The sequence below is a fragment of the Cercospora beticola genome, chromosome 6 (genome assembly GCF_033473495.1).
Source record: "Cercospora beticola chromosome 6, complete sequence".
NCBI lineage: Eukaryota > Fungi > Ascomycota > Dothideomycetes > Mycosphaerellales > Mycosphaerellaceae > Cercospora > Cercospora beticola.
The window spans coordinates 1,395,565-1,418,709 of record NC_088940.1 but is presented as its reverse complement, the minus strand read 5'-3'; the positions used below and the strand labels follow the sequence as shown (position 1 = coordinate 1,418,709).

Genomic DNA, 23,145 nt, shown 5'->3' with positions numbered 1-23,145 from the left:
CGCTCGCACATGTACTTCGCCTCAACTCGCAAAAGGACACGACGCTTCACGATAGCTAGAGAATGTCGCGGTCATAATGTCAGCAACGTGGCAAAGATCAAGTACGACTCGCGGTAACTCGCATTCAACTCCAATTTATCCCATGATTGCGAGATCGCCTCTCTGCATGACGACTGTTGTTGCCTGCCACGTTGGGGAGCGGCATCACGCGGCTTTCACATGCCGTTGATCATGAAGAAGGATGCTATTATGATGCTCTCATTCTGCAGTGATCCAGCTTGCTGGGAGAGGCAGCAGGGACAAAGGTACATATATAGTAGTGCAAATGTCTCACATCGTGTTCCAGAACATCAACATCATCTTCACACTTCTCAACAACAACACCCACCTCACAAACCAATAACAACAATCATGTCCACCACCTCCTCAACCAACCAGCACGGCCAAGGCGCCTCTCACGCCACCGACCCCCAGAACGCCAGCAGCGTCCCAGGCAAGGCCCAAGAAGCCGTATGTCCCTCAACTCTCCTCACATCCCCCTCACACCCTTTCGACCCAAGCTAACACACACCACAGGTCCCCGCATCAGTCGAGCACAAGCTCCCAGACGCCCTCCACGACACCAACAGCAACAAGGAGACAGGCAAAGTCTCCCACGCCACCGGGTCTTCAATCGTCCCACAGACTCTCCAAGAGGGCCTCCCAGAAAAGGTCGAGAAGGTTGTGCCAAACGCAATCCACGACACAAAGGGTGCCACTTTCAGCGATGGATCTGTTGGAAAGTAGACAACAAGCGGATCAGCGTAGTAGTGAGGATGGGCAGCGATAGAGCCATATTTGTACTATAACATTTCATCAATCAATGAATGAATGAACGACTTTGACTCCAACCCGAGTCTGAACCTTACTGCTTGCCGAACAATATCGTCTTCGTGGTATGGCTTGCTGGTCACTAGACATAGGTCAGTACGATCTGGGCGCGCAGTGCTCATGATAAGAGCCTGGCTGCCCAGTACTGCACAAGATCGAGACAGGCACAGGCAGTGGGGGGCTGAAGTCAGTAAGAGACAAGAGGCTGATAGCAAACAGAAGTGAATGAGGTCCTGCCAGTATTGTCATCCATACGATACAAACATAATTACGTAGCGTCCCAATTAGAGCCGTCGTCTTTCCTCTTTGCTCTGCATCGTCGAGAATGTCTGGTACGTGCTGGTTCGCTGTATGTATTTCGACAATCTTACATGTCGTCCCGTCTTTTAACCCTTGACTGGGTTTCTTCGTCAACAGCTGAGATGCAAATGTGTGCTTGCATAAGATGTAAAGTGGTTTGGTGCCGGTCCCACGGTGAAGCGCGCACCACCATTGCTGAAAAGAAAACATGCGTGAGCATACAAAGCCCCGCCTCTTTCTCTCTCCCAAAAACGCCTTCGCTATGTGCATTCCGTCGTCGTGTAAATCGGTGTGTAAGGAAATGTAATATCGTCATCGTCGCCGTTTCGAAGGCATGATCAAGCTCTACTCATCCTAGATTCAAAGCTAGGCCGCGGATCCGGGTTCACGACACCGAGTGGCCGACTGTAGTCTTGTTGATCTTGCATCGATATCCGGCTACCGTTCGCCTCTGCATTGGCGAAGAGAGCCGACGGGTTGAGACGTTGATCGTACACCATGGGCTTGGACATCCTCCTGCTGTTGTCGCTCCCGTGGCTACTACCCAAGGGGCTCGCAGGATTGACGCCTTCGCCGGCGCTTGGTCCGAACATCATCGAGTGTCGAACACTATTCTGGCCCGTGGCAGGTGTGACGTAGTACGAGTCGTCGTGTTCGCCCATGCTTGGTTGGGTCCGGGCTAGCAGTCCAGCTTTGCTCAGGACGCTGACATTCCGTCCCAAACGCTTTCCACCGGCCACTGCGGCGCCATCACCATCCTCGGTTGAATCTTGCTTCCGCCGTCTCCAGCAAAAGAAGAGTGCGGCACCCAAGATTGCAAAAGCGGCGAGAATGCCAATGACAATTCCAGCAATGGTCCCTGCTGACATGTTGTCACTCCTGTGCAACGGCTGCTGGCCATCATTGGACTCCGGCGCAGCCACAGGGGTGCTTGTAACGGTCTGTGTCACGACAGCACCCGAGATCGTGGTCATGATGACCTCTGTGACCGGTTCGAATGTCGATTCAGGGGTCTCCGAGGTGCGGGACGATGTCTGCGGCAAGAATATGTCAGTACGTGTCAAATGCTGCGGTCAGACATGTCAAGCTTCAGATCGGATCCGGTTCCCGCCGCAATGTTGTGCGTGAGATGAAATACGTCGCAAGCATACACTGGTCTGTTTACTCGTGCTGAGAGTAACAATTGAGACTGAGACTTCCGCGCTCGGCGTCACTGTTATACTCACATAACTCGTCTCTGGTTCTTGTGTTGGAGATGGTGCTGTCGTTGGTCGCTGCAGTGCCATCGGTCAATACAATCGCCGGAGTGGAGAGATGCGAGTGCGTAGGTGAATCATGGTGGGTTGGTGCATCAGTGTGCTTTGAAGACGTGACTTCCGGGGGGCCGAGATGATCATGGACGCTGCTCCAACGAGGCAAGATGGGCTTGCCATGGTCTCACATCTGACGAGAGGGATGGACAGGGAGTCCTTCCAAGGATCGGCTTGGAAGTGCTGTGCTCACATGCAATGGGGAGGAGAATACTGACCTGTCGTGGAGTCGTCGGTGACGGTCTGGACCCGCCTGCTGTGCTAGTCGGGCTTCTGTTGAGAGCGATGTAGCCATAGAGGCCACTATCTCTGTTGCCGCATTTCTCTGAGGGATATCCGGGACAGTCTTCGCCGCAATCGCTCACGGAGGTCGTGTCGCCGGGCGCGACATTGGTGCACCAACATGACTGCCACTGCACGACGGCGAATGCATATTCGGACGCGCATGAATCGCGACACGCTCCGTTGGACTGGTAGATATTGGTGACTAGGGGTGAGGTTAGTGTTGGGGCCTGGCCAAGGAAGACGCGTCGTGCGCCTTCCATCATCGTCCTGGTGGAAATAACTTACTTGCACTGAAGTCGGAGCCCGTATTGTCGCTCGAGCAATACTGCTGCACGAGACCACTCTGGGCTAGTACCGACACGCCCGAGAGGAGAAGGACTGCTCGGAAAGGGAGCATGTTGTGCATTTTCATGACCGTGAACGGCGGTGAAGTTCGGACTGCAGGGAACAGCAGTCCACGGGGCCGTGTAAGAATATCGCTGGTCTGGCTGCCGCCTTCTGGCTATAGTCGCGATGAGCTCATACAGATGATGTCCTTCAATGGCTCGAGTTCCGATGTTTCAACGAGGCTTGGCGACCAGGAGTTCGGCCACAGCGTGTTCGAGAGCGAGACGTCTTGCTGCAGGCGAGTCGATGTCGGCAGGAGGGTGAGGAGCGTCGTTCGGAGATGCGGTCGGCGGAGTATTAGGCAAGACGGGGTCTTGCAGGTGGAGTATCGAAGCGTGCTTGACCAGCAAGTCGTGCGGGTGGAGTAGCAGAAAGCGAAGGAGATCCGATCAAGAGGTCCTGGTGGGTGCCGCGAAACACGTCGTCGGTCGTCGTCGTGGGAGTGCGATGGGCGGTAGTGAGGACACACGCTCGCACCAAGGAAAGAACAGAGCGGAAGCAGTAGCGGTGGGGAAAAGCGAGCGTTGGGGTGGTGAAGAGAGAAATGTCGCAGGTGCTGGTCGAGCGACAGTCAGGCCAGTGCAGAGCAGAGCTGGGAGGAAGCAGCAGCAGCAGTGCGCGGCAGGCGGCAGAAGCGAGAGGAACAGCGCCCAGCGCGCAGATTGAGATGCAGCGCTAGCTCCAACTCTGCGGCCCACTCCGGCTCGATCGGAGGGCAGGCGCGCTGCTGGGCTTGGGCGGAGCGGCGACGACTCCTACCGCGGGGCGACGGCGGCGAGGTCTGTCGAGGTGTGTGCTGCACGTATGGCGAGAGAGTGGTGGTGCGTAGATGAGCAGTGAGCAGAATGCACTGATGAGAGACAGTCGAATGTTGGTAAGAACAGCGTCGAGGATGTGGCTTGCGGAGCCAGCGTTTTCCGGTTGCGATGGTGCTTCGTCGTTCGCATCACCCCTGCACTGCCAGATCCATGTCTCGTGCGGTCCGGCGAATGGCGCGCAACGCTCTCGTGACGATCACTTCGTCCTCTCGCAGAACGTGCTGGTCGATATGCGTGAAATGCCCTTGGGCGACCACACCCAAGCCCACTAGCTGCTGCCTCTGCCTTGGCTGAACCTCGCACAACGATACCAGCCTTGTCGCATGCAATGCCTCCGCAAGCTCCTCTCAGCTCCAAGAGTCCCAGCCCGAGCTACCTGCTTGCTGCCGCTGGCGGGGTGGTGGACAGCTGCGCGTTGATTGCGTCTTGTTCCGCGGTAGCTCTGCTCGGCAAAGCCAATGCCTGCGCGGTCAACGAAGAGGAGGAATCTGGAATCTCACGGGGTGAATCAAAGTGGTGAGAAACGGACGTGGTGCGGCGTGCTAACTATCAGCACCAGCCCAAAACGTGCTACTGTCCACAGGCCTGCGCGTAGGGCGAAACACTGGAATGCTGCCCAGTGCCTAGGAAACATTGTTGCTCCGCGCCCACCAAAAATCATCTCGTCCTCGGCCTCGATGGCGCGAGTACGAGTACCTGCCAAACACGAGTCCGAGCTACTGCACGGCGCTACGTCGACCAGATCGCATTGAATCCTCCATCTGCTGCTTTTAGCTGTGCGAGCCCTCTGCCGTAACTTTGCCACCACACCTCGAGGACACTCCCGTGTCTATAGCTCTGCACTGTGCTCGGATGACAGAACTTTGCCATCGACCACCGTATTTGCCACTCCAAGCCTGCCGCTTCATGAGTACACAGATACGCGGGACTACATGTATGGCGGCGCGATACGAAGACAGCATTGCTACCGGGATCAGTACCACATGATGAGGCACAATCACACAATGGGAAGCTACGGTGTGCAATGCTTGCCAGGCACGAGCGCACATGAACGAAAGACCAGACCACGTTCTCCAGTTCGCAGCATCCCACTCGCAAACAGCCTATATCCTCCCACCCTTCATGCAGCCACGCAGCTATACCCCGGTACACTCAGCAGCGGCCCTGGACAGCCGCCATCCGAGTTGGGATCCTGTGCATTGCCGACCTCACATCATGACGAGGCTTCCTGCTGAAACTTGCATTGCACACAGCTTCACCGTGGCTTGGTCTGCCGTTCACCAAATACGCCCTTCGGCGTCCTGTGGACTGCCCGAGCTGATCGGGGTTTTTTCCGGACCTCATTCTGTGCCTCGTCCTTACCCCGCGCACGACCACGAACATGTTCGGAAAGAGCAATTCGCATCAGTACAGTCACTTCCCACGCTAGTGCACTGACGGCAAGAACAGCTTTAGATACAGACTTGTCGTGGACATAGGTAAAGGCCGAAGCCGGTACGTCTGAATACTTTCAGCAAATACACCGCTCACGGGTATGGCACCGCCGCCGGATTATGCCTTTGGATGCCAACGGAGATTTGAAGCCCACCCACCCAAGATCTCGCCTCGCGTAGCACAACAGTTCTCCCACCCCATTCGTCCTGTGCGCATGAGATACCACAATGCATGCTCCAGCGCTGCGACCAGCACACATATCTGGATCAGCAACATGCATCAGACACGCGTCCAGCGAGCCAAATTCTGAGCGCATTATGATTCGTCGATTGGAGCACCTCTCGACCTGGCTGCGAAAGCGATCATGCTAAATCCCAGGCGAATTGCAACGTTGCGTCAATCAGATTTCACGAAATGTTGCACGCTGTGGTCAGCCATGCGGCGGGTAAACTGGATCTCACTCTCGATGAAACACGACGAGGTCGCAGTTCAGATACTCCACGATCTTCTGCAGCTGGATCGACATCTTGTTTCCGCGATGAACCCAGTATCCAACAGCTCCGTCAGAGCTGAAAGTTGTATTACCACGTTACCTCATCAATTGCAGAGCCCATGTCGAAAGGTCTTCTTCACATGCTCTCTCACACCACCCGCGCAGCCCAGGCATCGAACCTCCCACAGACTGCAGAGCCGTTGCTCAATCATATTGCCGACATGAACGAACACCATCTTCGCTTGCTCATAGTGGCCAATGGCGCTCGTGAAGCACCTCTCACCTCCTGACAATGACTTCATGTCTGCATGATCACTATATCCAACGACCCCGGTCACGACCAGTCGTCACCTCGTGGGTACATCGTGCGTTCGTGTTGCCGGAGCACAAAACAGGCAAGATCCACCTACATAGCCACAAACTTGTAAACTTGTAGACGAAACGCCTTGGCAGGGATCTCAAGCAACTCAACTGACCAACCAACGAACGCCGAACCATCAAACACAAACTACAGAACCAGTTGAGAGAGCGTGCCACCCACGCAGCGCCAGACGTCCAACGCAAGAATTGCGAAACACCGAACTTCCCTTCCTCCCTCCGTGAACCGCGCTCGCGTGCCCGGCGCGAAAGGGAACAGGAGTGCAGGACACGTACTTCTCAAAAGGGTAATTTCAGTAGATCTTCATCTCGCGGCCCGAGCGCGCACCAAAGATTGAAGTCCAAAAGAAGGGGATCCTACCCACAATTTTTTCTGTTACCTGTTGAGTGCGTCTGCCGTGCATCATGAGTCGCCCTTTCCGTTTCGCGACTTTCTCCTTTTGTCGTGTCCGAGCCGCGCTGCACAGATGACGTAGACCGTTTACGATGGTGTTGGCGGCAAGGCGGTTGTTCTCGTCATCGAGATTTGAGTTTCAAGGAAGGGATGCCAAGTGTGGACTTCCGATGATTCTAATGGTAATAAGTTGTTGATAAGTCTGTAATGATGTGTAACAAGAAGAGAGCCGAAGTTCTTTTGCCGCTGTGGTTCTGAGCACAATGATAGACCAGGTGTCAAGTCGAACAACACATGTTTGGACACGAGGCGCAGGAACATGAGAACCCTTCCGGCTCTAAATTAAATGAGAACGACAACGCACGCTATGAAAAGTGATGCAGGGCCGCAACGGAAAGCGATGAGAAACTACCGTGAGAGTGTGAACGAGGAAGGAGTCTTTTCCTGGAAGCAGTGGGCGAACCGGAGTCAGAAGATTCGCTTGGTCTGGTTCGCACAATGTCAAAATCGATAGCAGTGGTATCTTGTCCCGTTCCCCAATAACGCCTCGCAAAGCCCAGATGCAGCCAAAGCAGATTACCCTGATCCGTAGCCAAAAACCATCCTCATCAACATTCATGAATCTATCGTCATGATCATGGCCGTCATCGATAAGGACTCTGTTGCTGTTCACCTTGCACGCCTCCCCATACATTCCACTGTTGCTGCTGCTGAGGCGGAGGCTGCGGACTTTGCCCACGATAGAGAGGATGCACATCGCCCTCTCTTCCCACAGGTATTGTCGAGCCAGGCGGAGGTCCAATGCCAGGATGATACCCTACGGCCGGCGCCGTGTCTTCATGCTCATCTCTCCAATCTGAAGGTTTCATGTCTAAGCCGCCAGTCATAGCAGCAGGAGGTGGAGAGTACCTCCTCACGTCGTAATGATCGTCCTGATGGACTTTCGCAGGAACTTGCGCCCCACCAAGGAGGCCGGTTCTATCGTCTTCACCATCTAAAGGCGCTGCTGCGGCGTGCCGACCAGATGGTCGTTGCAGCTCAGTTGCGGTCTCTCCATTTCCTGCGAAAGAAGGTCCATTGTAGCCAGTCGTTTGCTCGGTCAACTTGTTCGCGGGCATGTAGCTCGGATCATTATGTCTCTTTCGGACACCCACGAATAGCCATCTGAAGCCTCTTGCGCTAGCGGTGATGATGTCCCACGGATTGAAAGAATCTGCGATTGCTCTCCAGCCCATGAAGCCGCCAGTATATCTTGGTACGTTTCCATCTCCATTGTAGGAAGATCCCGTTGCAAGCTTCGGATTATGTTTGAGTGAGTAGGGCTTCCATGGGTACGCAAACATATGCATAACTGCGAAAATGGCCATCTCCACGCAAAGGAGTACACTGGGGATGCCGATTTGGATGTCTCCTTCCGCAAGCTTCTCCGTGGGTTTCAGCACACCGACCGATTCAGAGGATAATAGTGATATGACTATTGTTTGCCAGAAGGAGAAAAAGATGACGAGCTTGATGCTGAGGACTTTTAGGAAGGGCTTGTGTTCGGCGAGATCCTCCTTAAGCTGGATGTAGAATTGGACCACCATAAACATGGCAATGGTCACCGAGATACACTCGAACACCAGGACCCAGATGTGTGCGAATGCGGGCGACAGAGAAGCTTCGCAGTATTTGTCGAAAGCCTGCGTGATCACGGACACGATTGTGAAGAAGACTCGAATGAAGCAGTATTGGAAAATGCCTGCAGTAGACAGTCAGCCGTTGCCATGAGCAATACCACGCACGTTGCTTCCCACTCACCGACCCATATCACGTTGAACCACGTCAATCCGCTCCTGGGCTTTCTAAATGGCCCTTTGTTCTCTCCTCCCGTACATTTCTGCAGCCCAAAAACTCCCCAAAACCAATTGACAGGTACCACATGCCGAAAGTATCCCTTCTGATCATGCAGCGTCGGCGCACAATAATGGCACAGCAACGCGAAGAATGAGCTGATCGCAAACGCTTCATAGCAGTCTCGTAAAACATCAAAGTACACCGCGTGTCGATAGTAGAGATAACTCAGGAAGCTGACGACGGAGTACACTGGCACCATGAATAATATCCTTATGATGTGTTTTTGTTCGCCAGGAACGAGGTAGTGTGTTGCGTGTCGCCAGATGAGGAAGAGTGATATTACGACTGAGATCAGGCCGAATATTGCGGAGATTAAGAGGCCAAAGTGGTGGAATGTCATGCCTTTCCATAGTGGTGTTTCGTGGATGTACGCATCTTCGAGCGTGGTGTTGCAGATTGCCATTTTCGATTTTCCCGGCCGCTTGGATGCGATTGTGTCAAGCAGAGCGACGTGCTACCGCGAGATGAGTGTCACCATCGGTTGTCCGCGTGTACACTCAAGTATGTGGTGCCCAGAAGCCACGCTCGTTCTTCCTCTCCCACCTGCAATGTCTGTCCTGTTTTCAAGCTCTTGTTGTGTTGCGTCAACTCAGAATGATGTCCTTGTGTACGGCCGGCCAGCAGCTTATGATGTTCCTTCCCTCTCGTGACGATAGCAAAGCCACTCTATTCTTGTCGCTTCGTCGAGCAACGCAAACTCGGCAGTGCAAAGTGGTATCCTCCGGTACTTCCTGGCTTCCAGGGTCGTTTTATAGACTAAGCCTCGCGCAGCTGCAGGTTGTGTCTCGGCGCGTTGCTTGATCGGTCTTGTCTCTGGCCTCGGCGACGTCGCACAAGTTCCTTCGGAGTCCCTGTGTCGTGTTCTCGCGGGCCAGCGGAGTTTTGATGTTGCGCGATTATGTTCAGGCTGTGACTGGGCTAGAATTCTCTGTTGCGCAATTGAAGGAGGCTGTGCTTGTGTGAGAGTTGTCGCACTGAACGAGTCCGGGCGGGTGTGCCGAACACGCGGACGCGGGCGAGCGATGATGATGTGGCTGAAGAGCAGGGATTGGTTTCACGAATTCACGCCAGATCTTCATGCCATCTCCTGCAAATTCACTATTTTCTCAGTGCTGACAACTCGGACTCTGGGTTGGCGGTTCCGCTGAAGGTCTCGTTCGTTCAATGCGCGGTAGATGGCTTGGGAGACAGGACTTTCACTTGATACCCACAACGACCAAGGCCGACGAACATTTTCTCGCCACAACCCTATTGTTCCGGTCGTTCGACGGCATGTCAACCTCTCGTGACCAGCAAGTAGGATAGCAGCGAAACATAGCAAGATACTGCAGTGTGTACACCAGACTCTCGATCTCCACAAGCTTGCATTCTCCTACACATTGCCATAAACGTCCTACCACAACTCGCTCACACGCAATCGGTCTTGCCTGCGGTAAACTTTCCATCCTTGCTATCCTCACACCCACACTCTCCAGTGTTCGGATCCTTGATACATCCTACCCCCTCGCCAGGCTCAGCGCCATACCCTTCCTCCCAGAAGAACGTCCAGTAGTTCACATCATCCTTCATTTGTCCAGGCGTCGCGGGAGGCTCGCAAGTGTATGCGGAGCAATTGCCGTATGGAGCACTAGGAAGTGTGAGCAGGTGTTACAGACAAGGCACTGGTGAGTAGCATCTCGAGTAATGACTCGAGTATGAAGTCGAGCGCATGCAGCAGGGACAGCTTACCCATGGTTGTCATCATACTGATGATCAATAACGAAGACAGCGAACGTCTGTTTTTCGTGGGTACGCGTGTTGTGAGAGCACTCAGCGGCTTGGATTGCTATTGACTTCTTGGTGGCATCGCAGTTGTATTTTGTTGGGCGTTGTCCTTCAGAGTGGGAAAGAGCCGGGTCAAGGGTTGCTGTGACGGTACATGCCAGTGTGGCCGCCAGAGCTGTGACGATAGTGAATTGCATTTCGATGTTCTGAATGGGTTGCAGGATGTGACAGGAAGGAACAGAATCTAAGGAACGTAGTCAATAGTTTCACCAGGAAACAATTTTGGAGGTATGTTCAAGAAGAGAAAGTGCCAAAGGACGAAAGGCTCCCTTATAGGGGACGCAACAGTTCATACGGATGATGCGGGAACTGTGGTCCAGACTCTACGACTGTCTTGCGTAGAGCGCCCGTACCCATATTTCAGCACCAGCAGATCTCGCGCGTTTCAACTTTATGGACATGTTTCGGTGGTACTCCGGCCCAATGCCAATGCATAAGAGAACCGTGTCTCCGACTCCAGAACACCATCGCTGAAAAGGTCTTCTCCAAGTCATCCGTCATGCGCCATCCATGATTCGTAATCCGTAATTCGTAATCCGTCATCCGTCATCACTCCATCAGTCCGCAAACTGACGTGTGAGGTATCTTCTGAATCCTTTGTTCAACAAGGCCCATCCGCCTCCTGGATTCGACTCGCTGGGTGCCATCGGCAGCAGGTCAAACAGCTCCCAGCGAGCGTCACTTCCTCCACCGATCACGTACAAGGAAACACCATTATCGTCGTTGTGGCCTTCAGCGGCAGGCTGGAAAGCCAATATTCCCTTTGGTGGTCGCCCACTCGGGTCATTTGGAAGAGGCAACACCGGGTTCGTGACGCGCTTTTTCGTGCCGTTTGGTGTGACTGTCCAGATATGCTCTGGACCTCCTTGCCAGTGCGGCGGATCTGTGCCAGTGTAGAATGGTGCGGAAGCAACACTGCGTACGTCGCGGACTGCTCTTGGCATAAATGGGCTGAGCTTGAGAGCTGCCATTGCCGAGACGGCGGCATCTCGTGCAGGAGGCGAAGCCGATGTTGGTGGAGCCCGAAGGCCATAATATTCCTGAACACTGCCATGATAGCCAGTTCCGGGACCTCCGCCAATGGCGGTGGATGGCGCCGGAGATGCTAGACCTCCAGACATGCCCGAGAGTGAATCATGGTCAAAGCCGGTGCCTCCAGACAGGCGATGGTGAGCGTAAGATGGAGCTTTACGATGTTTCTTCTGCTCAGCTTCACGCTCTTGTGCCGTATTCGCAGCTTCTGCCGGATCCTTTGGGTGCAGGTCGAAGACGTGAAGCGTGCCTTTGTCACTCGTCGATGCCACGAATCTGTTGCCCGGGCTGAACGCCAAGCTATAGATGACTGAGTGGTCCATACCACGGCGGAATTCAGCCAGTTGATCTGTCGTTTTTGTGCTCCAGACACGTATCAGCGTCCCTTGCTCGCTTGTGGTTGCCAGTAGTGAACCATCGGACGAGAGTGCCATGCACCGGAGGGCGGAGTTGTGTGCTTTAAGCACCCGCTTTGGACATGCACCCTTCTCAGCCAATGTGATTAGTTGTACTTGCCCTGTGCTTTCTGCAGGTAGCACTAGCAGGTCGTCGCAGAGTGCTGCAAGTCCGTACGGGTTCGCTGAAGTCCGGTAGAGCGAGTGCGCTTTGTTCGGCGCAACGAATTTAGCGTCATGCACCACCTCAGTCTGATCAGAGCCACTGCCATCGCCTTGCGCTGGTGTGCGTGCCTTGTGTTGCAGCTCCTGGTACATGAACACTATGGCTCTCTCTTTGAGTACGACGGCCGACCATGAGTACCCCAGTCGCAAGCCTTTGATTGGCTCGTGAAGATCGTGTCTCTTCGTCTCCTGGCCGAGCACGGCATCATACCACACATAAATGTTGGGACTTGCGTCCTGAGACTTGTTCTTGGCTACGAAAGCAAACCATCTGTCGTCCAGAGCTTCTACAATCGCTGTGGCACCGTGAGGCGGAGAGTCCGCCCGGCGTGTGAAGAAGCAATTGTCTGTACGGAACGCGCGAAAGCCATCGCTTAGGCCAGTCACGAATCGCCTGCGTGATGTCGAGTATGAGATGGAGAGTACATTCGGAGTGTTCGACGGCTGGATAGCTTCACGCGTATTCATCGCGGGCTCTTCGACGTGTTCTGGAGTTTTGACTCTTTCCGAAGCTTCGATTTCAGCAATGCTTGCTTGCGGCCTATGTATCAAACTGTTAGACTATTTGCCATATCGACAAGGTCCGGCGGATCTTGGCAGGGTCGATGGCAAATCGGGCACGGAACGGCAATCTTGACAGGCAACGGCAAGGTGGTTGTCGACGCGCTCGGGCGTTTATCTGGGATGGCGGCGAAGGAGGGTGAAGTTGAAGTTGAAGACGAAGTTGCAGGTGATGGACAAGAAAGACATCACATGCACGCGTGAAGCACGCACGGACAAACGAAGTTGTTAGTGCTTGCCCCAGACCGCGAAAATGGATGGCGGCGGCAGCACCCGCCGCTGCCAAGCGCGATCCCTGTGCGAGCCCCCTTTGCGCGACTTCCCTTTGCCTGCTCCCCCCAGCACTCGCGCGGTCCACAGCAGTTGCCCGTTCGCTTGCTCGTCTGCTTCCATACATCGTCTCCTGCTGTCTCATACCACTGCCCAGCGGTCTGACTCGGATTCGTCTGTTTTGCCATTGCGCATCGGTCGCGAGAGCAAATGTGAGTTGTTTCCCAAATCCAATGGCCGCGCAATTCGGGGGAGGGCGGTGGAGCCACGTCGACCGCAATTCCAACACATGAGCAACTCCGCGCTCTCCATCGTTGCATATCCCATGCAGTAGCTGACAGTGGCATTATCAGCTCCATCCTCCTGAACATCCCTCTCGCTCCTCCGAGAACAACCGCTCAGGATAGCCTCCTGGCGCTCGAACTCGCCCGCTAGCACCAACATGTCTACCTCCACCTCCCACATCAAGCTGCGCCGCAAGAAGAATGTCAAGAAGGGTATTCAGTTCTGCCTGATGGTCTGTGGTGCCTCCGGCACAGGCCGAACGACCTTCGTCAACACTCTGTGCGGGAAGCAAGTCCTGCAACCCATGGATGCCGATGACCCGACTACTGCGCACATTGAGGAGGGCGTCAAGATCAAGCCTGTGACTGTGGAATTGGAGCTGGATGAGGAAGGCACCCGAGTGTCGTTGACCATCGTTGATACACCCGGCTTTGGCGATAGCATCGACAACGAGGCTTCTTTCCACGAGATAGTGTCTTTCTTGGAGAGGCAGTACGATGACATTCTGGCTGAGGAGAGCAGAATCAAGCGTAATCCTCGATTCCGCGACAACAGAGTCCACGTGCTCCTCTACTTCATCCAGCCCACAGGTGTGTCGAACCAGCATGCTCTGCAGTAGCGCAAGCTAACAATGATTCAGGTCACGGTCTTCGCGAGCTCGACATCGAACTCATGCGCCGTCTCAGTCCCCGCGTCAACGTTATCCCCGTGATCGGCAAGGCCGATTCGCTGACACAATACGAGGTCGCCGAGAGCAAAAAGCTGATCATGGAGGACATCGAGCACTACCGCATTCCAGTTTACAACTTCCCATACGATATCGAAGAGGACGATGAGGACACAGTTGAGGAGAACGCGGAGCTGCGGGGACTGATGCCGTTTGCCATCGTTGGATCCGAGGATGTGATTGAGATCGATGGACGTCGTGTACGCGCTCGTCAATACCCATGGGGTGTGGTCGAGGTGGAGAATCCCAAGCATAGCGACTTTTTGGCGATTCGATCTGCCCTGTTGCACTCTCACTTGGCGGATTTGAAGGAGATCACACACGACTTCCTCTACGAGAACTACCGTACCGAGAAGCTTTCCAAGAGCGTTGCGAGCGCCAACGAGGCATCTGGCATCACCACTGAGAGCGACAGCCTTGACCCACAGTCACTCGCCTCGCAATCTGTCCGTCTCAAGGAGGAGCAGCTGCGCCGTGAAGAGGAGAAGCTGCGTGAGATTGAGATCAAGGTGCAGCGTGAGATCAACGAGAAGAGGCAAGAGCTGCTTGCTCGCGAATCGCAATTGAAGGAGCTCGAAAGCCGAATGGGACGCGAACACACTCCGATCCAGCCAAGCGTCCACGAGGATGACGAGACCGACGCCGGCGCACAGCACTAGAAGCCTGGACAGATGGTGGATTCCCCCGCATAACTGCGCTATTACCTTTGTCTGCCAGCGTCTGGCGTGGCGATTTCACTCCTCCACGACTTCGGACGGGACAGACTATTCTGCAGCAGACAGATACCACTTCAGATCCTGTTTCATATGTATCTTGGCTTTTCGAGAGCGTTGTTTGGAGGCGAGCAAGTGCGAATAGCGGATGTAAAAGACAGCAATACCCAGACGAGTACCCACTTAGCTAGTTTGCCGTACTGCAGAAAGTAATATATTTTACATGTTGGTCATTTGTCCACTCCAGATCGAGGACAATTTTGCTCGCGTTTTGTTGGTCTCTCTGTGGTTGTGCATTGCAGCTTTCCACTCTCATACACGTTGCTCATGCGGATATGTACAATTTCCTGTGCAGTTGGCAGCCTGCGTCGGCATATTTTGCCTTTCATTCTTGGCTCGCTGTGACCTCCCTGTGCTCCAATACCAATTATTTCTGGCAGGCACTCGATCAGAGCATGATCGTACATTGCGGCTCTCGGCATACCTCCAACTCTTCCACCAGAAGAGCGCTGCTATGTCGTGGAGAAGCGGGCGTTTGGCCCTGTTCTCACGGAATTTCCTCCTCTCCTTGGCCCGTTCTATCGCTTCACACCGCATTCGGGTTCATAGGACTGGTGGTGCTTGCTGGCGCAGCTTCTTCCACTATTGTCTTGAAGACTTCAGATCCTCGACTGCCTGTGATACTGGTCCGTTGCCTGACCTGAACGGCGCGATGCGTTTCCTTATACGTTCCAAATTATCTTGTTGTTGCTGTTGTCTATCTTCTCTTGGTAAATGTGTTGGGAAGCGGGCGGCTTTGAGGGTCTGAGGGCCTGAGGGCAGATATCGTGGCTCGAGGAGACCGATCTGTATATTTTACTACAGTTAGCTTTCATGTGCAATCCACAGGGAAGATGTCTGGGATCAGGACTTACCATGCTCAATAACCTCCAAACCGTATCACTAGGTTGCGCTCCGACTCCCAACCAGTATTTTGCTCTGCTAACGTCGATTTTGATGTCTTTTTGTTTCTTTTGGCCAGGTTCGGCGCCTACAGGAAGTTTGGGTATGGGGTCGTATGTGCCTAGGACTTCCATGGGTTTGGAGTCGCGGGCGGTCTTGTCTTGGGCGAGGACGATGTTGTAGAAGGGAGCATGGCGCTTTGCGCCTGTGGGCGTGGAGACGCGCGCGAGACGGAGTCGGAGGACCATGGTGGATGTGTAATTATCTGGTGTGGTGGCAGCAATGCGATACTCTGTCCCTCGAGATGTCGGACGGAGGTGAACGAGTTCGCCGGTTGCTGCACGTGACTGGCGCGTTTACATGTGCAAGTGGCAGGCAAGCTCACGCGTTTCCCGTGAAAGTTGGCGAGACAGACTACCAACTCACAGCATGGCCACCACAACAATGTCTCGTCCCACGTCGATGGTCGAACGACAACCGAAGCGCAAGAAAGAGCAGCGTACCGACATCTGGTCGAATCTCCTCCGCCAAACCCGAGACGCCCAAGCCAGGAATCGAACACAAGCCGTGCAGCATCGGGAACTAATTGTCTGTGGAGGATCGCCTGACGACCAACGCTCCTTCATTCAAAGTCTTGCTCGACCGCCTCCTGCTCAACCCCCGACGAGGAACCAGGATAAACGGCAACAAAAGCCGAAAGGAGAACTGCGATTGAGCAACAAGTACGCGTATGGCTATGGGCATGTGACGCTGTATTCTCCGCCACAGCAGAGCGGGACTGGTGTACAGGTCCTTGGAGCAGAGTCGGAGGAAGTCGCTCGTCTGGAAGTGCATACATTGCCAGAGCCGACGGAAGAATATGCCGGGACACTGAGAGGGCTGTTGCAGGGCAAGAAGCATTCAGAGGGAGAATCACCAGACGCTGAGCAGAACGAGAGCGAAGACACCACCACAGAGGGACCTCGACTACCAGGAGTGTGCATACTGTTGAGTTGGAAGGAGCCTTGGAAGTTCTTAGTACAATTGAAACGCTGGCTACAATTACTCGCCCAGGCACTATTGCAACCGGGGATACCTGCAACGGACCCGCTGGACATATTGAAAGAGGCTCAATTGTCTATTACGGTGGTAGCACAGCATACCGAGGCACAAGAAGAGCTGTTCAAAGAGGGATACAAAGAGGAGGACTTTGACTACGTTTCCCAGTGCTTACGGACCGTGATACTTCCTTTACACCCCCTAAGTGCACTGATATACACCACGTCTGCTGCACCACCACAGCCACCCGGCAGTCCATTGAGTGAACCTCAAAAGGTCGTTTTCAACTCGATCGGACTAGATCTCGCCACATTGAGCCCGAAGAGGACCCGCTCCGGATCTGCTGCTGAGAAGAAGGAGGAGCTTGCTGTCAAGCATGAATTTATGGATCGCATGGCCATTGTGATTCCTGCTGGATGGGATAGTCCTGCTTTCATTCGGACTCTGAGTGAGACCTTCTCTCCTGAGGATATTGTCAATGGGTGGCTAGCCGATCTACAGCCTCCACCTCCTCCAAAACCACAGGCTTCACCGCCAACGGAGGATTCGAAATCAGGGGAGAAAGCAGCCAGCGGCGGCGCAGAGGTCTACGAAAGCTCTCCGGTCCTCGAAGATGCCGACGACATGGCAGAGCCGATGTCACCTTCAAAGATGCTGCCATCTGCTGTGCAGTCTTATGAGAGAAGGGTTCTCGATCCTCAAGCACACAAAGCGCCAAAGCCACCCCAGATCGAAGTGGTCACGAAACCAGATCAGAGATTTTTGGCTGAAATGCGAGAGCACCTCCAACAGCTTGAAGCTCAAGACCGTGAACGCGAGTCGAAGGGGCACAATTCTGGCGTATCTCACACAGGACTATCAGGCAGCTCGACTCGCGTTGGGGGCCTTCCAGCAGGCGAATCTACAGGCGCTCTGAGCGAACTCGGCGAAGTGTCGTTCAACGTAGGTGGTGTGAGCTACGACACGATTACCGCTGAAGCAGCTATCAACGCCCTCAAACGACCACAGACGAGAGATAATGGTGACGGCCCGATGAGTCCTCCTTCCAGCACGAGAACCCACACTCCTAAGCCAAGAGGGCCAGGCGGGAATAGAATTGATGCCAGCGGTAGTAAGGAGACACCTGGAAGTGGTATGAAGAGTCCGGAGAGTAAGGCTCCGCTCGATGTGGATAAGTTGGAGGAGTACTTCCAAAGTCTACTAAACAAGAGTGGTGGGAGTGGAAGCAAGAGCTCGACGCCATCGAAGAAAGCTGGAGAATGAAACGCCTGATGGTGAGCATGTATGAAGACAAAGCAGTGTAAGAGACGAGATACCCATTTAGCGCTTTTCTTTCAGTATTCAAGAGAGATCGAAAGTTTACGGCGTAGACTATGCGGGACTACCTGAAACTTTCGCGGAAAGGCACCGACGTGCACTAGCCCTCAGTGCTCAAGCCTGAGCAACTATTTACTTCCATGCCATCATAGGTCATCTCTTCGCACAAAGTTCGCTTTTGAACGCGGCTTCATCTTCCTGTTCACACTTCTCCCTTCCCTTCATCAGAGATATCCTCTCATTCTCGTCTTCTCCTCTCCTGCGCTGCATGTCCAGCTCTGCACATCAAGATCACATCATGAATCGAAGGATGGCGCGATTGGCCATCGTCCCTGAAAAATGGATCGTTGATGTACGGATTGAGAAGATGTACTAAGCTCAACGTTGAAGGAATGTCGTCTTCGAGGTCGGGTGAGTCGGGAGGAGAAGTGTTTGTCGAGGTAGGGCTTGTTGGGGTCGTTGCGGTTCTTGGGGTCGGCAATGTCGATGGGATTGATACGAGTGACGGAGTAGATAGACTTGCTGCTCTTGTTGCTGATGGAGGGGATGAGAGAGAACGTGATGAGTTCGTGATGGAATAGAAAGAGGAAGGTGGGGAGGGTATGGGGCGGCGGTCTTGCTCTGATGGCGCGATTGCGTTGCGACGCTGAGTTGTATCCTCTTGTTCCTCCTCTTCGTTGTTGGTTGGTCTGGGTGGCTGCTGAGGTGGTGCTGCTTGTTCGGGACGGACTGGTGAGCTGCGAGCACGATGAAAAGGCAGCCGTCTTCTAATAGCTCGTGCAAGGCGGCGTAGAGACATTCTCTGATCCGCCATTCTTCTGTTGGAATTCCAAGGAGGCTGTTGGCGATGAGAAAACCGGCTTCTCGATCGCTGAATAACCTGAGGAATACTGTTCCACTCTCGGTTGATCTGATGTCTGTTCGCTCTTGTGTAATACGCACTACGAGGACGAAAGCGTCTGGGAAGCAGATAAGACGCACACCTGTGCTTTCTTGTGCTTCTGTCTCGGTACTGAAGCACACAGCCTGTGATGAGTATGCTGGCAAACATGGCTTTCGGTAGCTCGCTAGAACGTGCAGTCTGTGGAAGCAAACAATGTGGTTTGCCCGATCGAGGAGGGTAGAAGCCTGGTTTTGTTATCGCATTGTTGCTCGCATCGTGATGTGCTGGCTGTGTCTTGTCAGTTGTCGTTCGAGACAGTACCAAATCAGAAAGTATTTTGTTTTGCATCATGAGTGTTGCAACACAAAGCGTGTCTCTGAGAAGTGAAACGTGCAGCGTGTTCTCTTTCTATTCTGTGAATGTTCTGGATTCGAGTACCAATTCCTTCCTTGATACCTTCTGACCGATTGCTTGCAGCTATTCTTACATCGAGGTCATAATCACTTTTAGTCGTGAGAGTCCAGACATGCATCAGCAGTGGACTCTTATCGTGATGCATCCAGAATGCACAAATTCTGTGCCAATGTCGACTCAGTTTAATAATGTCACTGGTCGTCTGCTACGAGTGCGGGATTTCGGCCTTGTAGTCCACACGTGATCGACTGAGAGCCGGCCTGTGGAGACATAGGATCCAAAGCACCAAGTTGTGCCGTCGATGCGGATCTCCTTTCAAACTCGCAATAATCTTCGTTGTCTTTCGTGCTTTTTCGAAATGCAGATAATGCTCACGGTAGAGCTTGGTCATTGCTGTCGTCAGAGTAGTCAATGCGCGATTGATCGCACGTAGTCTTGAGGTCCAAAGCTGTTCCAGCGTCTTGTTCATCCTCCGGAAGTGAAGAGGCCACAACATGGTGTTACGTCTCCTGAGAGAACCTTGCACCAAAGACAGTACAGCCGATGCATCCAGCGCCGTCTTCATAGATTGCTTTCTGCAACCAATTGGCAGGTGTCAATCACACCACCATCCAGAAGAAGGTACCGCTCAGACCGCCAACGACTAAGACAGTCAAGACCCAAGCGCCGGCTCGATCTGCAGTAGTGATAATGCCAGGCACTGTGTACGGCTCGTCGCCGCCTGTCCCGGCGTTGACGTCTCCTACAGACGTCGCGCCAGTTCCATTGCCGAGCGGGCCGCTGACCGCATCGATCATGTTCGACTGAATCACCTCGAGAGCATTCATTTGCTGTCCGACACCGAAGGCTCCGTCCCATTCGCCGTTGAGCCAGTCAGTTCCGCAAGTGGTTCCGTCGTCACCTCCAGTACACTAAATGAACACTGTCAGCCTCATTTTGAAGAACTCTCTTGTCGGTAGATCGTGGGATAGATATCATACCGACTTTGCAGCGGCTAACGCTGACTGCCTGATTAGAGGCATGATTTTGTCATGCGTCCATGGTGCTACCTTGACCGAGGCTGCCATCCATCTAGAGAGGTATGCCTTAAAGGTCTGTTGATCAATGTTACAATTGGCCCCCTGTTCGCAAGCGACTTCGATCATAATCTGGTTCTTGAAAAAAATTGCAATGGCTCCGTCCAGAAGACCCTCTGTCCGTGTTCTCCATTTGGCCTGCGTGTCTCCTTCGGTCTAGAGTGAGAAGTCAGTACTGTAAAGTCAAAATGACATGATCAAGCTCTACTTACCACATTCCACATAACAGCGGCGCCGTATAAAAAGACGCCAGCGTTGTAAGACCATTGCAAGTGACTGAGCTCAGTACAACCAAGATCTGCATCGGAACCATCGTAGACGTAATACTCCTGACTGATCATGCCAACTGGTCCGACCATCCAGTCCCAAGTCTTCTCTGCTTCGGCCAGATAACTCGCGTTCCCGGTATACAAAGCCAGGCGTGCGGCGAGATTGAAATAACAGCCGTTTGAGATGGCGTTCTTGTAGTCGTACCCTGTATTAAGCGGGAAGATCTGCCAGCGCAGGCCTCCGTCGCAGGTTGCGGTATCCCAGCGCGCCAATTGGGTGTTATACACAGCTTGCGCCAGTGCAAGCCATTGAGGCTGATCGGGTTCTGGGTTTGGAAAGTTGACCTCTGCCGCCGTCATCGCTGCAATGCCCCAGAACGCCTGTAATCAAGAGATCAGTATGTGATTCTGTCATGTCGCACCAAACTTGTCGCACATAATGGCGGCGCAAGGTTGTGCACGATATGGCACTGGTATATTTCAACATGTCTGAAAGTGGCAGGACTCACTTGATCATCATTGCCTAAAGATTTGCTCTGATTTGGAGGCATGTAACTGTCACCGGGACCGACTTGGAAAAGCAGCGCTTCTTTAGTGATATCGTTCCAGGTGTCATCGCCAGTGTAATACCAGTAGTCAATCATGGCTCCGAACATTGCGCCTGCCTCCCACCAGTAATACGGTCCTGGTAGTAGACCTGGAATACCTCCTGGCGCACTGTTTCCAGTATACCACTTCATCATGCCTTGCGCTGCTATTTTGGCGGCATCTTTGATGGAATTCGGGTCGTCCAGGTTCAGGTCAATCGCATGACATAGTTGCGCCACCAGCGGTGCGGCCAACAGAGTAGGCAGCTTCATCCTCAGCTCGCCTTGCCTGTCGACGTTTCGTTGATGGACTTGAGGATGTCAAAAGAATGTGAACTGGGATGACGAGAGACATCCTGAACCTACCACATTAGACTCCAGGCGCCATGATGGTCATCGCCGGGCTGCAGAGCCTGTCGGCATGCTCTCGTGTTCCCCTCCACCACGCGGGGCGCAGCGAACGCTCGAGGCAGAGCGGCTGGACGTTTCTTGGCGCCCAGTCGGCTAGCTTTGGAGCGCGCAGCTCTTTCTTTGTCAAGCTTCTTGCCAGCCACGCGGTCGATCTGATTGCGGAGAAATGCTCTGGCTATAATCGTGGAAGCTTCGCGGTGACTTTTCTTGATGCGATGCTTGTGAGTTGAAGATTGAGGCACCCTGTCGCATCCGATGGTGAGCTGTAGGAGTGAGATCTTCAAAGCGTTTCCGGTTTCACCGACTGTGGTATACGAAGATGCATTCCAAATTTGGATGGCTCATGCCACCCGAGGTATCGATCCTACGGGAGCATGCCGTCACAGCTGGATTTATGGTTCGACTAAACGCCTAGTGCGGCGAGGTGACTGCATAATACGATTGACAAACGGCACAGGTACTGTTCCAAGAATCGTCCAGCACTTCTTCGTGAAGACATCGCCATCTGCATACACGTCAGCTGTCGCTTCTTCACACTCGCTGTCGCATCACCAGAATCAATCATGTCGTCTCTACGCCTCCTCTTCGTGTCTCTCATCGCATGTGTTTTGGCGGCGGATCAGAGCCCACCTACGGCATTTGGCTTGACTCAGCAGTATCGACCAGACACACAATGGAGGTCCTGTAAATCGACGGGCAATGTGAGGACGAACTGTGGCTTCTGCTACAGCAAGTCTGGGAGCTTCCAAGGCTGGAACTGCAATTGCGACAAGTTTGTACGTCTTTGATCGTATCAAGCGGAAATGTATGGTTCGCTGATCATTTTGCCAGTGCTCTGGAACTGCAAACGATTGCTATTATATCCTGGAGTCAGATCCCAGCAACTACGCCAAAGTCACTTGCCAGGGAGCCGTGGTGCCTGCTTCGTGAGCTGTCGCAGTTCTTGCTGGAGGCGACAGCTTTTGGCTGCTTGCTCCGGCCAAGCTCTGCTGGAAGTTCGATCACTCGGTGGCGTCGGGCTGGAACACATATGTGCTGGCCCAGACTCTTGACGCGCCATGTCTCTGCCGGATGTCTCTGCTCGATGTCGTTGACGAGCTCAGAATGTCGGCTGCCGAACAGCGATTGCAGTTTCCCAGGACCGCTGTCCTGCCAAGACGCGACCGGGGTCGTGGTGGCGTGAGACAAAGCCTTAGGCGACAACGCTCCACGACATCAGGCCCAGTCGTCCTGCCCATCAGCTTCATTGTCCGAAGAAGTAGGTCTTGGAGCACGATTACGATCATGCTTTACGAGCAACCAAAGACAGTCTCAGCCTCAAAACAGGCGCGCAAACACTGGCCACTCTCATAGCTCATGCCATCTGCCGCTCAAATACAGCCCCAAGACCAGCTTGGGCGGTTCTCTTCACCCACCAGTCGATCCTCACTCAACATGATGCATTTTCATTGGACAGGACTGGAAGGACTCGAATCAAAGCACTGAACAGTACCTTTCTGCTTCCTACACAGTCATTGGAGAAAATGTTTATCCGGAAGCACGACCAGTCAAGAAAAGCATTGTCGCAGTATGCATGCCCTTCGATCTTGCAATATGTCGGCCTTTCAGCAT

General features: G+C 53.6%; 9 protein-coding genes across 9 annotated transcripts; 3 read left to right on the top strand and 6 right to left on the bottom strand.

Moving 5' to 3' along the window:
• Nucleotides 1–411: 411 nt before the first annotated feature.
• RHO25_009616 (uncharacterized protein) lies at nucleotides 412–786 on the top strand (the record flags this gene model as incomplete). Its single annotated transcript, XM_023601146.2, has 2 exons — nucleotides 412–510; nucleotides 577–786. 2 exons carry the CDS (start codon nucleotides 412–414, stop codon nucleotides 784–786), a joined length of 309 nt encoding a protein of 102 aa, XP_023453650.1.
• A 722-nt stretch (nucleotides 787–1,508) lies between these two features.
• RHO25_009615 (uncharacterized protein) lies at nucleotides 1,509–3,162 on the bottom strand (the record flags this gene model as incomplete). The annotated part of the gene is made up of 4 exons (XM_023601145.2): nucleotides 1,509–2,204; nucleotides 2,397–2,444; nucleotides 2,699–2,967; nucleotides 3,051–3,162. The coding sequence occupies 4 exons, from the start codon at nucleotides 3,160–3,162 to the stop codon at nucleotides 1,509–1,511; spliced, it is 1,125 nt and encodes a 374-aa protein (XP_023453651.2).
• A 4,151-nt stretch (nucleotides 3,163–7,313) lies between these two features.
• RHO25_009614 (uncharacterized protein) lies at nucleotides 7,314–8,968 on the bottom strand (the record flags this gene model as incomplete). The annotated part of the gene is made up of 2 exons (XM_023601144.2): nucleotides 7,314–8,410; nucleotides 8,470–8,968. The coding sequence occupies 2 exons, from the start codon at nucleotides 8,966–8,968 to the stop codon at nucleotides 7,314–7,316; spliced, it is 1,596 nt and encodes a 531-aa protein (XP_023453649.1).
• A 1,004-nt stretch (nucleotides 8,969–9,972) lies between these two features.
• Nucleotides 9,973–10,526, bottom strand: RHO25_009613 (uncharacterized protein; the record flags this gene model as incomplete). The annotated part of the gene is made up of 2 exons (XM_023601143.2): nucleotides 9,973–10,192; nucleotides 10,294–10,526. 2 exons carry the CDS (start codon nucleotides 10,524–10,526, stop codon nucleotides 9,973–9,975), a joined length of 453 nt encoding a protein of 150 aa, XP_023453258.1.
• Nucleotides 10,527–10,946: 420 nt separating this feature from the next.
• RHO25_009612 (uncharacterized protein) lies at nucleotides 10,947–12,509 on the bottom strand (the record flags this gene model as incomplete). The annotated part of the gene is made up of 1 exon (XM_023601142.2): nucleotides 10,947–12,509. The coding sequence occupies one exon, from the start codon at nucleotides 12,507–12,509 to the stop codon at nucleotides 10,947–10,949; it is 1,563 nt and encodes a 520-aa protein (XP_023453160.1).
• An 805-nt stretch (nucleotides 12,510–13,314) lies between these two features.
• RHO25_009611 (uncharacterized protein) lies at nucleotides 13,315–14,543 on the top strand (the record flags this gene model as incomplete). Its single annotated transcript, XM_023601141.2, has 2 exons — nucleotides 13,315–13,747; nucleotides 13,798–14,543. The coding sequence occupies 2 exons, from the start codon at nucleotides 13,315–13,317 to the stop codon at nucleotides 14,541–14,543; spliced, it is 1,179 nt and encodes a 392-aa protein (XP_023453159.1).
• A 696-nt stretch (nucleotides 14,544–15,239) lies between these two features.
• On the bottom strand, nucleotides 15,240–15,787 carry CYT21 (mitochondrial 37S ribosomal protein bS16m; the record flags this gene model as incomplete). The annotated part of the gene is made up of 2 exons (XM_023601140.2): nucleotides 15,240–15,443; nucleotides 15,512–15,787. 2 exons carry the CDS (start codon nucleotides 15,785–15,787, stop codon nucleotides 15,240–15,242), a joined length of 480 nt encoding a protein of 159 aa, XP_023453166.1.
• Nucleotides 15,788–15,983: 196 nt separating this feature from the next.
• Nucleotides 15,984–17,840, top strand: RHO25_009609 (uncharacterized protein; the record flags this gene model as incomplete). Its single annotated transcript, XM_023601139.2, has 1 exon — nucleotides 15,984–17,840. One exon carries the CDS (start codon nucleotides 15,984–15,986, stop codon nucleotides 17,838–17,840), a length of 1,857 nt encoding a protein of 618 aa, XP_023453165.2.
• A 1,950-nt stretch (nucleotides 17,841–19,790) lies between these two features.
• On the bottom strand, nucleotides 19,791–21,396 carry RHO25_009608 (uncharacterized protein; the record flags this gene model as incomplete). Its single annotated transcript, XM_023601137.1, has 4 exons — nucleotides 19,791–20,102; nucleotides 20,172–20,423; nucleotides 20,480–20,917; nucleotides 21,046–21,396. The coding sequence occupies 4 exons, from the start codon at nucleotides 21,394–21,396 to the stop codon at nucleotides 19,791–19,793; spliced, it is 1,353 nt and encodes a 450-aa protein (XP_023453167.1).
• Nucleotides 21,397–23,145: the final 1,749 nt, after the last annotated feature.